Source organism: Melanotaenia boesemani, chromosome 14, assembly GCF_017639745.1.
Source record: "Melanotaenia boesemani isolate fMelBoe1 chromosome 14, fMelBoe1.pri, whole genome shotgun sequence".
Classification (NCBI taxonomy): Eukaryota; Metazoa; Chordata; class Actinopteri; order Atheriniformes; family Melanotaeniidae; genus Melanotaenia; species Melanotaenia boesemani.
In genome coordinates, this window is record NC_055695.1 from 20,568,637 (window position 1) to 20,581,860 (window position 13,224).

At 37.4% G+C, this 13,224-nt stretch overlaps 1 protein-coding gene across 1 annotated transcript; it reads left to right on the forward strand.

Moving 5' to 3' along the window:
* Positions 1-4,118: 4,118 nt before the first annotated feature.
* Positions 4,119-5,949, forward strand: pole4 (polymerase (DNA-directed), epsilon 4, accessory subunit). Its single transcript, XM_042006463.1, has 4 exons — positions 4,119-4,500; positions 4,887-4,971; positions 5,281-5,322; positions 5,611-5,949. Exons 1-4 carry the CDS (start codon positions 4,255-4,257, stop codon positions 5,622-5,624), a joined length of 387 nt encoding a protein of 128 aa, XP_041862397.1. The 5' UTR covers positions 4,119-4,254; the 3' UTR covers positions 5,625-5,949.
* Positions 5,950-13,224: the final 7,275 nt, after the last annotated feature.

A 13,224-nucleotide genomic window follows, 5' to 3' on the forward strand; every position in this document is an offset into this window, starting at 1 on the left:
TGTTAAACATAAAAGAATGGTCTATATTGAAACTAATGAAAAAAAAACTTGTCGCAGGTCACTTTTGGTTGGGAGGATATTAGTGGATGTGTGTGTGGGGGTTGGGGAGGGTCATGGTCCCAGCAGTCTCTTCACAGCCATGGGGGAAAAGCTGTGTTTAAGTCTTTTGGTGCTATAGCTATAGAAAGATATTAAGAAAATCCCCAGCCCTCCTTGTTTGTCATTGTTGGATTGACCTGGCTGGAACCTGTCCTGGTCCGAGCGTTATGACAGAGAAGAAGGGAGTGGCGAGTTATGGTGGAGCGCATCTCAGGTAGAGGTTAATATTGATAGATGTCAATGACTCATCCAAGTGCTCAGAAAGTGTAGAAACTGTAAAGGTATATGGTTTTAATCTAACATAAAGAATTACAGAGCCTTGGTTTCCAACCAATTTTCCTTAAGGGCCCACTTCACACAAATACTAAAAAGCCGTGGACCCCCTGCCCCACCCCGAGCTAAAGCCATGGTTGGTTAAGTGCTTTTTAAAAGTGAGATTCTCACCATAAATAATGTATTCTGGCTGAGTCCTGTCTTTCCATTAAGCCAAAGTCAAATTAACAACGTATGTCCTTACTTTTGATTTTAAAATAGATACAATGTGTGGACATTAATCACAATGGCTCTGAATGTTCAAAGCATCGGGGACCCTCTGTGCTCTTTGGGGTCCCCAGTTCTCAGGCTGGGAGCCACTGAGCTAAGGGTTAACTGGAATAAAACAGTTTCCACAAAATGACGCTGTATCAGGTGTGTCCAAAGCATACCTGACAAGTTTTGGATTTGAAAATAAGGCAAACAAGGTGTCCCACTACCCCAACCATGCCCCATTATCTCTTACATTTTAAAACAGGTGTACAAGAAATCTAAAATAACCACTTGTCAACCACTTACTAACCATATTTAGGTGATCAAAATCTGATAGGCCTACCTTTGTTGACACTGAAATGCTGTGATCATTCTTACATTATAAAACAGCCAAAGTCTGTCCTCAAGGGCCAGCTGAGAGAGGTTTAGTGAGAAAGGCCATAAACCAAACAGGGTCATTTATGGCATTGGGAGTCCCATCCCTTCCAGGTACTTTGGATAAAGTACTAAAAATCTCACACCAAAATCAAGTCAAAGAGGAACAGCTCCAAACATATGTAAGTAATTTGCTGTGGCTTGTTGGAATCGTTCACATAGAGGAGACATTGTATTGAATATTTTTGCAAGCTGAGCTTTAGTATAGTGAGCTTGATGAAGGATTTGGCATTGCATAAAGCCGTGTCCAGCACAGATTAGAGACTTGCGTACTCTCTGTAAAATCCAATCCCAAAGATCTTCTCACCTCTCCCAAACTGCTTTGAGTACAGTAAAAGAGCCTTGACAAAGGTTATAAATATTTAAATAAATAGAAGAGATTGCCCCCTTCAAAGAAGAGAAAGGCTTCAGAAAGATTTTAAAATCTGAAAGCATAGGAAGAGTAAGGAAGTCTGTGCATGAGCTACAGACAAAATTACGAATCTGAAGATGTCTAAAAAAAAATGTTACAGGTCTCTGGGAGTTTTTATTCCCAGCCTAGCCCTAAAAGAGAAGGTGCTGTCCAATAATGATGAGAGAAAAATTGGATTTGCAGCAAGTAAAGCCCCAGTGGAAAGTGTTTGTAGGCCAAAATTATGTCTAAATTGAGTCCAAATTTTAATACTGGAGGTCACCATCACATTGTTAGTATAGCCAGAAGAAGAAAAAGACAAGGGTGAATACAGTAAGGCTTTCAATGACACAAGATGGACAGAATTTGCTTCTAAGATTAGCCATGAAAGAGGGACCTCATTATCCCCATAATTAACCCAGTAATTCAAAATTCTAATGTTGGTTGCCCAATAGTAGTAAAGGAAGTTTGGCAGCACCATTCCACCCAGAACATTGGGTCTCAACCTAGGAGTTTTCTTTTCCAAATAAAAGCTGTAATAAAGCTGTCTACTTTATGAAAAAAATAAATAAATAAATAAAGAGGAAGGAAGAATGCATTGGAGAAAACATAAAAGTGTGGGAAAATGTTCATTTTAATCTGGCAGCTATAGAAAGATTTAGGCCAGGGTAAGGCAAGGCAAATTTATTTGTATAGCACATTTCATGTACACGACAATTCAAAGTGCTTTACATAAAACATAAAAACATTACAGCAAGGGGCAGGGGAAGAAAAAAATACAAGTGCATTAGAAAAACAAAGATTAAAAAAGATAAAAATTGATTACATAAAAACAGCAAGAAAAAGCTCAAATAAAGAATTAAAGTTAAGATTCCAGCGTAAATGAACCAAATGCAGATCTGGACTTCTAAATAAAAATTAGTGAAATGCAGCAGAGAACAGGTGGGTCTTCAACCTGTTGTAGAAGAATTACCAAGAGCCCGGAAGGAGTAAGAGTATATGAGGTTTATTACAGGAGAAGTATAAGAAAAATACAGTTCACACTTGCAAATTTGCGAGAGCTGTCTTGTTAACTTACAAACAAGGGCAAACAAGAGGACTCTCATTTGTTACATTTTAGGAATTAGTTTTATTCAACCTGACCCAAGCTGAAGGCCAGTCTCTGGACTGATAAAAGGAAGGAGAGACTGTGAGGCGCCTTTCCCTTATTGTCTCGCCCAAACAGGCTTATATTTTCTAAACAACTGTTCGTATCTAGCCGCTGCCCCATCAGTCTCAACCTTTCCCCATATCACGAGTCTGGAAGGAAAGTGGTCAGCCTGACCTCACACAAGAACACAACAGGAGAATAATAACTTCAATGTTCTATATAAGGAAAATACACATTATAAAATGTAATTGAGGATAATAAAGGAATAAATGTATTATATGAATAAAAGAATGATTCCACTTGTGATTGTTATATGAGTAAATATGATCGATTACCATATGCATTAAAATTACTTCCACAAACCTTAATTTAAATAAACAGTGTTTCAGCTGATTTGAGGCTTTCTTGGAGTTTGTTCCAGACATGTGGAGCATAGAAGCTGAATGCGGCTTGTCCATGTCGGGTTTTGACTCTGGGGACTGATAAGAAACTGGATCCAGATGACCTGAGGGTTCTGGTAGGTTCATACTGGGTCAAGAAGTCACTGATGTATTTTGGTCCTAAACCATTCAGAGGTTTATAGACCAGCAGCAGAACTTTAAAGTTTATTCTCTGACGAACAGGCAGCCAGTGTAAAGACCTGGCTTAGTATCGCTCTAAATCCTGTTTAATTTTTGTGAGCAGAGAAAGTTTATTTCTATAGAGATTTGCCAGCATTTTTCCAACATATACTCCAAGATAAACAATGCTGGGGTTCACAACCTTAAATGGTAAATTTTGGAGTTGAAGTGAGTTTTCATTTACCTCTCCATTAATAGTAAACATTTAATGTTTATTAAGATTAAGTTTATATTGAGAGAATCTACCAAATTTGTCTAGGGCTGTGAGGGTGGCAGGATTGCTTCATTTTAGTTTGTGTCTTGCTTTGTGCTGTGGAAAGGTTTAGAAGACTGCCTATAATTACCCCAGCAACACATGGTATTGTTTTGTCACTTTAAATCAGCAAGTAAGACTTCTTAAAACATAATCTACAGCTGCAGAATTCGGCCAATAATGACTGGGTTTTATACTTATCAGGCCCTTCTCATCCCTAAATCCCAGTAGTAAGAAAACATAAATGCAAACCCAAGGGTTCAGTCTAGATGTATGGGAAAATAAATATGGCCATCGTGTGGTGTTTGTAGCTTGCTTCTATCACCCTCCAATGGACACATTATGAACTGCATTTTATTCTTTTTTTTTTTTTTTTTTTTTTTTTTTGCGTTCATATAACTATTAAATCCATAAAATGTAACCACTAATTTCTTTATAAAATAATAAAGTATAGTAACAATTTCTCGCCAACAATACCGGGACATGTTTAAAACACGTTGTAACAACAATCGTAGGCAGCGACATACGTTGATCGGCGGAATGATCTAGCCAATAGCTATCCTCTTATTCACAATTGTCCAATCACCGACAAGTATTAGTTGGCGGGGCCTGAGCTGACTGACGAATAAACGCAGTCCTCTTACCGAGGGGCCGGAAGCACATGCTGGCGCGCTGTTACTTGTGTTGTTATCATCTGTGACATGTAGCTAGAAGGTGTGGGGGATTTGTACATATTATATTATTTTTATTTTTTCATAAAAAGTAGTGTAAGCTATCAACAATGTCAGCAACCGTGGCAACGCCTGTTTCCCCAACGGAGCAGGACACTGACCGGTGTGGGAGTGAAGAAGAGATCCGTGCGACCGAGGCGGAGGACAGCAGCCAGCAACAGACAGGCCCCGTTGCCGCCGTGAGCCATAGCCGGCCGTCCAAACTCCCGCTGGCACGCATCAAGGCTTTGATGAAGACGGACCCAGATGTATCCCTCGCCAGTCAGGAGTCTGTGTTCATAATCGCAAAAGCCACGGTAAAATAATTTTAAGTCCTGCATGTGTTGCAGGAAGTAAACAATCAGGCAAACAACGCTTTTATACAATGATGCTGACAACTATATATATATATAGCCTATATATATATATATATATATAGTCGTTTAGATAATGTTGTGTTCTGCATTTTTTTTAGATTTAAAAAGAAAAAATGAACAAATCCCACCAATCGTGACCCAGGATTAGTCAGCAAACAATTTATACTACCTTATCAATTATGTTCCTCAACCTAGCCCAAGCATACTTATTTAACTCATAGCTCTTAAAAATGATAAAGATAAATCAGATAAATAATGTCAGAGGCTGCCAGATACTTTCTTGCATAGTTTTTATTTTTATTTATTTCTTTTAATTTTCTCTCCAGGAGTTGTTTGTGGAAATGATTGCAAAAGATGCACTGGTCTATGCCCAGCAAGGGAAGAGGAAAACTTTGCAAAGAAAAGACTTGGGTGAGTGCTATTATGACATCTTAATGACATTTACAGTTAAAGAATCACTGAACTCCAACTTTGTTTCATCACGTTATTGTTTAAGCTAGAATTCAGGACTATTTGAGACGGTGTAGACATATTTATTTTTAATAGCGTGTTTATTGTACAGTTGGGACATGGTGGAGATGAAGTGATTTAAACTATTCATTTGGGTGCAAAGACACTTTTCCAAATACTGAAAGTGCTTAAATATTTTGGAGTGTGTATGATTGATTCTGTGCACTGGTGAAAATATTAAGCGCCCCTGTTTCATTTTTGCCCGCACAGACAACGCAATAGGGGCCATAGATGAGTTTGCATTTCTTGAAGGTAAGTCTTGTAAAGATGATAAGAAATCCACCTCGCCAACTTTGGTGTTATCCTTATGTGATTATGGCTTTGCAAGTTTTTACATGCAAATTAATTCTCTGCTTAGTTCTGTTTTAGTTCATGTTTGCACTATGTTCTTAATGTGACTAATACTCAATTCTCAACTAAATATATTCTTCACAGTTAATAACTGAATTTTTCCTGTTTAGACATGTAAGCATTAATGAGACTTTAAGTGTATTTTGCACAAGATCACTTTGGACTAATTCTTTTTTATTTTCTTTGCAGGCACACTAGATTAAAAACCAATCAGCACATTGAATTTCTGCAGCCATTCAAGTTATTTTATTATCCAACAAGTCACTGTGGAACGTTCTGGTACTTTTCTAAGTCAAACTCACAAATGGGATCTTTATAAATGTTTTTATACAATAGGCCCTCAACATGTTTCTTAATTTGGAAGACATTAATGGTAATATGTATATTTCTATGTAAATATTTGTGAAATACTACCATATAATGAAATAAATGTATGTTTTAAAGAAACAGTTTCAGCACAATTATTGATACTGATTCATGTAGTCAGTGTACAAGCTCTTAGGGCCTTGAATTGTTTCGTATCTAAAACAATTTAACATATGCAAAACTAAACATTTAGTCAGATTTGTAAAAAGAACTGAAAAAGCTTTCCAGTCAGAAACATCAGGCGTATTGATCACAGTCTAGCATGTTTAGCTGCAAATCTGTCGAGCTTATTGAAAAATGGTCAGTATTGGAAAAATAGAAATATGTCTGTGTCATGTGGCATAGACTCATTAGCAAATTGTAAATAATATAAACTCCACCAGACAGTTCTCTGCCAAATTAGGACAACCTGCAGACTGTTCCTGGGATGGGAGAGCCCAGAGTTGAATGATTTCCTCCTTTGACTGATTTGCTTTTCTGCATTTATTGTTTTTACTTTGCAGCCAATTTCCAGTATTTTTATTCTAAAGAAATCCTATTTGAGATAAAATTATTATTTTTCACCTCTTGTCTATGATGAGACAGAATCAGGCATGTTTGCTTTTTACAATGTTACAGTTTTAGTGGTGAATGGAAAACATGCATTTAACTGAAGTGCTCTTTATATGCGTCTCCATATTTATTTACTTTTGGTTGTTTAATTCATTTTAAGCTGCTTCCTAAATTCCAAACCTGTAAATTGATTTACAATTCCAGCTGATACTAGATAATTACAAAGCTGATTTTGATAATAAGGCACGAAAAAGAAAGATTTTATTAGTTAGAATGTTTTTACTCTTAACAGAAACACACAATACCAGCAAGAAGCTTCGAACTTCACTGAATAAAAAATCATAATAAGCATGAAGTGTATTATAATGCTAAGTGGCGTGAGGTCACCAAATTACAATATATTGTCTTTATTTTCTAAATTATTACTGATTCTTAACTAAAACTAATACATCTATGATAATCTAACATTGACTTAACCAAAGCTAGCTGGACAGTTGAAGCAAATTTAAAGCAACATTATTAGAGTAAACTGCAATTAAATAAATTGAAAATAGTTCATTTTGTTGCATGCAGTGCAACAAAAGTCTGAGGTTCAAGTTTCTTACTCAACGTGATGACACTGAGAAATCACATCGCACTAGGAATCTATGTGAGTCTCTAGACCTGGGAGGTGTGTTGTTCTTTCTGGCAGCACTTGTTAAACACATTTAGAGCGTTGAATTTCAGACTCCAGGCTCATCCAAGACCCTTTTAGTTTTTGTAGTAGGGGTTCTTGTAAATTAATGCCTGAGTGTGTTTAAGCTGATTTTCTGGGTTTAGTGTTTCGGGGGGTAATGCAACAGAGCTGTGAGAAACATAGATGTTTGGTTCCAGAAAGCACCAGTCAACTCCCTGCAGGGGAATGTTTGACTATTTTCTAATTAAATATAATCAGATGTTGAAGGATTGGACATTGTTTTATTTCTACAGTCCATGAAGACTTTCCATTAAGGAAATCTCATGTGAAAAGACAATGCAGAGCTTTTCCTCTGTCCAGAGCAGCCACATCTATAAATCTGCAGCTGCCTGGCTAAAAGGTTCTCCTTTGTATGGATGAAATAAAGGCATGACAAGAGAATAAGCTCTAATCTTATGGGCCTATGTTTTCATTGTAAAAATTTACTAAACTAATTCTGAAAAAGTTGAGACTCCTCCCAAGTCTCCTAGTTCAGAAGGGTCAACAAAAAACTGTAAAGCTGAAGAAGCATGGTACAGTTGATTAGATTGAGTGGGTGGAAAAAAGAGCACCTTAAAGAGGCAGAGTCTCTCAATGTAAAATTACTAAGACTTTGAATATTCCATCCTTTATAGTGCATAATATAAAAACATTCCAGGAATCTGAAGACACCGACCTTCAGGCAGCACTGCATTAAAAACAGACAGTTCTCTACTGGAAATCATTGCACGGACTCTGAAACACCCCCAGAAATGACTGTGAACACAGTTCACTGTGTCATCCTCAAATGCAGGTTAAAGCTCTTTGATGCAAAAAAAGAAGACATGTGAACATGATTCAGAAATGCTGCCATCTTCTCCGAAGCAAAGCTCATTTAAAATGTTCTGATGCTCTTTGGAAAAATGTTCTGTCAAATGAATCTAAATGTGAAATTTAGATTTTGGAATTTTTGGAAACTTTTTGGAAACCAGGTTTGCATCATTCTCTGGGCTGAAGAGGAGTAGGACCATCCAGCTTATTATCAGCACTCAGTTTTAAAGCCTGGATTTCTGACGGTATGGGGGTCGATTAGTGTCAGAACTGGAAACTTGCACATCTGAAACGGCAGCATCAATACTGCAAGGTATCTACAGATTTTATGTACAGATTACATATACTTCCATCCAAATTACTTCTATTTTAAGGAAGGCCTTGCGTATTTCAGAAAGACATTTACTACATACTGCATCTCTTTACCAGTATAGCTTCAGAAAAGAACAGTTCATGTGCTGGAGTGACCTGCCTGCCATGCAGATCTTTCACCAGTAGAAAATTATTGATTTATGAATTATTAATCATGAAGCACAAAATGTAACAAGGAGGACCCAGAATTGTTGAGCCGCTGCATGTAGACGTGCATGTAACTATTGTCACTCATTAATGTTTTTACCTGATTGCATCCTTCCAGTCAGCCTTTAGCACTTATTCTTTAACTCACATAATTCATAAATTTTCAATCTTCCTCCTCATCCCCATCTTGTCTTTATCTGGATTCTCCAGGGCATCTCAACCATCTCAGGAATCTCTTCACCACCCCACCTCTAGTGTCTAGACACCAAGGCGTCCTGCTCCTATCTCATATCTTCATCCAGAACTCTGTTGCTCATATGATACCTCTGGTAATTGAGTAAAACTTTCTTTATTACACATACCTGCATTTTGCAATACAAATATTTGCTTGAACTGATCTTTCCTTTATTTTGTCTTTAGCACAGAAATAAGTTAATGGCCATGCTGTGTAGGCTTCTGCAGTCAGAATTACATTCCACACTGCTTGTTGTTTGCTTTATTTGCCCCCCCTGTTTGCCTTCATTTAAAGATTATATCAAGTATTTGCCCTCGGAATTGTATCCCTCAAAATTCCCCTTCAGATCCATTAAGATCTCTTAGGCTGCATGTCCAGCACAGTGAGCCAAGCTCATCTCCAGGAGGCCGTGACATCCATCCATACTTCTCCAGCTCCTCACCCCCTCAGAGAGGAAGGCATTACCTGGCCACGCCATCATTCCTCATCATCACTCTTGCTTTATTTGTGATATCTCATATATGTGGGTCAGTGCACCTAGACAGGATAATATTCAATCATGGCAAAGATATGCAAAAAATGTAACTGGCTCACAAACAGACTTGTCATGTGAAAGGTATGTTTTTGCAGCTGAGATTCCAACCGGATTTCTTAGGTCAAATTCTTGTACAGTGTACTCATCGACACACACACACACACACACACACACACATATTCAACACACTTTTTTACTCCAAATTTCCCCTTCAGTGCACAGGCTACATAGTTTCATATCCAGGATTCTATTAGGAACATGTTGTCTTGTCTGGATATATTTATATATTTATTTAGTTATTTCAACTAAATGTTTCAGGGGCCAAAGTATAATTTGTACAATCTTAAGATCTGTTGGACCACAGGAACTTAGGGAGGCTCATATTTGGCTAATCCTACAAAATGTGTTCATTACAGGCCTTATAATAGTTTCTAGAGTAAAATTTCCCTCCATGAGAAATGTGGCTAATGGTTCCAGTGCAATGAACATTTCTGTGTTTTTCCAAAGTACAGCACGGCAAATGCATTAAGTTTAATAAGGTATGATGTGTTGTTTGAAATTTACAAGCTTAATTTATGTAGTAATGGGGAGAAAATACCATTCTTCCCCAAGATTTTTTAATTTGTTTTTTGTTTTTTGGAAAGATCCCCCAAAAAGTTTTACTTAGAAAGTTTTCTTATAAGTAAACAAAACACAGCAATTTAGTGTGTTTGTTACATTCCTGTGTCAGTTTTGTTTGGTGATACATGTTGGCTTCTAACGCAGATAAATGGCTAAACATAAATTACAAAGAAGCATGTCAGTAGAAGCCTTTTTGTTTATACAAACCATCAAATTTAAATGTCAGACTTTGGTGTCAGTCCAACAGAAAAAATCTGGGGGAAGATAAAATTTCCGCCCATCCATCAGCAGTCTGAATAAAATGTATCCCCAAGACATTTTACATAGTTATTGACATGAAAGAATCCAGACAAAAACATTCCTAAATTTCTACCAATCTCTGGATCAGAAGCTTTTGTACAAATTGGTAAAGTTTCCCTGCAGTTCTAACACGATCATTCAAACACATTAAATGATTATTAAGGTAATATTAGATTTTCCTTTTAATAGCTCCTTATGCCAATGCTGATATGTGCACAATTTTTCACTTAAATGCAGAGAGAATAGAGCATCTCCTGCAGTTTAATTCCCAAAATGTTTAAGTTTACTCTTTTCATGATGTCTCAACATTAGAAACATATAGTAAATAAATAAATGCACTTTATCTACTTAGTTAAAAACATTTTTTAAATAATCTAAACATGTCTATTTCTATAAACCATTTTAAACTAAACTGTAAAGTAGGGTATAGACGTACCAGATTTAAAACAGTCTCTAACATGTCAGCATTTTGGTTTTCAACCTTTTATCACTGACACTGATATAAGTACTTATCAAATTAATATTACAACCTTAATTAAACCTCTTAAATCTACATTAACACTACTATGTTCTAACATGTTCTTGATCATATTGCAGCATTCAAAAAGCACCAACTGCCTATGTGGGCGACATTTATCTGTTCAGGCTGTTTACATTTTTGGAAGAGGTTGTGAAAGTCAGAATACCTCTAGATGTGACAACTTCAAAGTTAAACAGCCAATAATGCAGAGGAAGCACTCATATAACTTGTGATTTGGCTCAAAGCAAGTTTTTCTTTAAAAAAAAAATTAATTAATTATAAGTGTTTGTGCAGCAGTGATTGAAGTCTTATGACGTGGGATCATTCTAAGTAAACAATTGTTGATTATTATATCGTTGGCTGTTTGCTTTTACAAATTATGCATTGTATGACTATTTTAATTGTGATACTCAATAAATAAGGTTTCATTTGCTTGTGCTACATTTTTTTCCCAGCTTGTGCCCCCTGCCTGTGCCCCCATCAAAACATTTCTTGACCTCCCCTGCTTTGACCTTCTAATAAAGGAATAAAATTCCCTAAAGAATATTAGGAAGACATTTTTTTTTCCCCTAACATTTCTGACATGAGAGTTTCGAACCAACTCAAATGAGTTGGTTAGGCTGGGGGACATGTGGTCTATTGTTTGTTGGTGTACTGGAGTAGATCTCTGCAAATTAAAAGTAAAGTATAATAGAAAAATTGATCTGTATGGCAAGTTTGCTGTTGTCATATTTGGGGTGGATTTGGCTGAGAAGACTAGTGTGAATGTGTTGTATAATGTGTATCAGTCATAAACATGTCTTTATTTATATAAACATACAGCTCAAGCTATTTATTGTCTTGACACATTACGTAGTTCAACTCTGCGATCTGGCAACATATGTATTTCTGTCAAACTTAATCAGGCTTTTCACTGATCATTTTATACTCAGCTGTTGTTGGCCACATGATCTGACTTTGGCATTTGTGTCTGCCATTATTCTCCACCACAGGGTCAGATCAAAAGAAAGTCTGTCTGAAAACAGTCTGTCTGAAACAAATGAAGGGCTGCATAAATTTCTCTGTTTCCTGCCTTATAATCAGGTCCTGTTTTCTCTTAAATTCTATGTAATGGATAAATATGTTTGACCTGCACATTGTGCCTCCAGCTTATTCTGTTGGTGTTCAATTATGGAAGCAAAGTAACAGTTTTATTATGATTAATGTACAGGCAGGGAGAGGCTGTAAAGTCATATTATTGGCATGTATTTCAAACATCTGTATTACTTTATAGGAACAATATATTACACTTAGTGACATTAGTGCAGCAGCGAGAGCCAAGCCCTAAAACCAAATAAAAGTGTTGGTTAGCATCAACTTAAGTCCTAACATTGGTTTCATACTGTTGCTGAACTTCAAAGTTTATGTTGTGAATCAAAAAGATGATTAGAGGAGCCAAAGATTTGACAGCAGTATTTATCATTATTAAATTGGAGAAGAATTTTCCACATTTATCATTGTGTTCAGTGTGTGCAGAATTATTAGGCAAATGAGTATTTTGATCACATCATCCTCTTTATGCATGTTGTCCTACTCCAACCGGTACAGGCTTGAAAACCTACTACCAATCAAGCATATCAGGTGTTGTGCATCTCTGTAATGAGAAGGTGTGTGGTCTAATGACATCAACACCCTATATCAGGTGTGCATAATTATTAGGCAACTTCCATTCCTTTGGCAAAATGGGTCAGAAGAGAGATTTGACGGACTCTGAAAAGTCAAAAATAGTGAGATGTCTTGCAGAGGGATGCAGCACTCTTAAAATTGCCAAGCTTTTGAGGCGTGAGCATCGAACAATCAAGCGTTTCATTCAAAATAGTCAACAGGGTCGCAAGAAGCGTGTTGAAAAAACAAGGCGCAAAGTAACTGCCCATGAACTGTGGACAAAATCAAGCGTGAAGCTGCCAAGATGCCATTGGCCACCAGTTTTGCCATATTTCAGAGCTGCAACATCACTGGAGTGCCAAGAAGCACAAGGTGTGCAATACTCAGGGACATGGCCAAGGTAAGGAAGGCTGAAAAACGACCACCACTGAACAAGACACACAAGATAAAACGTCAAGACTGGGCCAAGAAATATCATAAGACTGATTTTTCTAAGGTTTTATGGACTGATGAAATGAGAGTGAGTCTTGATGGGCCAGATGGATGGGCCCGTGGCTGGATCAGTATAGGGCAGAGAGCTCCACTCCGACTCAGACGCCAGCAAGGTGGAGGTGGGATACTGGTTTGGGCTGGTATCATCAAAGATGAGCTTGTGGGACCTTTTCGGGTTGAGGATGGAGTCAAGCTCAACTCCCAGTCCTACTGCCAGTTTCTGGAAGACACCTTCTTCAAGCAGTGGTACAGGAAGAAGTCAGCATCGTTCAAGAAAAACATGATTTTCATGCAGGACAATGCTCCATCACACGCATCCAAGTACTCCACTGCGTGGCTGGCCAGAAAAGGTCTAAAAGAAGAAAAAATAATGGCATGGCCTCCTTGTTCACCTGATCTTAACCCCATAGAGAACCTGTGGTCCCTCATCAAATGTGAGATCTACAGGGAGGGAAAACAGTACACCTCTCTGAACAGTGTCTGGGAGGCTGTGG

Excerpts from the sequence above, each read along its gene's own strand:
- pole4 (XM_042006463.1), top strand. The coding sequence starts at position 4,255 with ATGTCAGCAACCGTGGCAACGCCTGTTTCCCCAACGGAGCAGGACACT. Across the intron at positions 4,501-4,886 it reads TCATAATCGCAAAAGCCACG|GAGTTGTTTGTGGAAATGAT; the intron begins GTAAAATAATTT and ends TTTTCTCTCCAG. Across the intron at positions 4,972-5,280 it reads TTTGCAAAGAAAAGACTTGG|ACAACGCAATAGGGGCCATA; the intron begins GTGAGTGCTATT and ends TTGCCCGCACAG.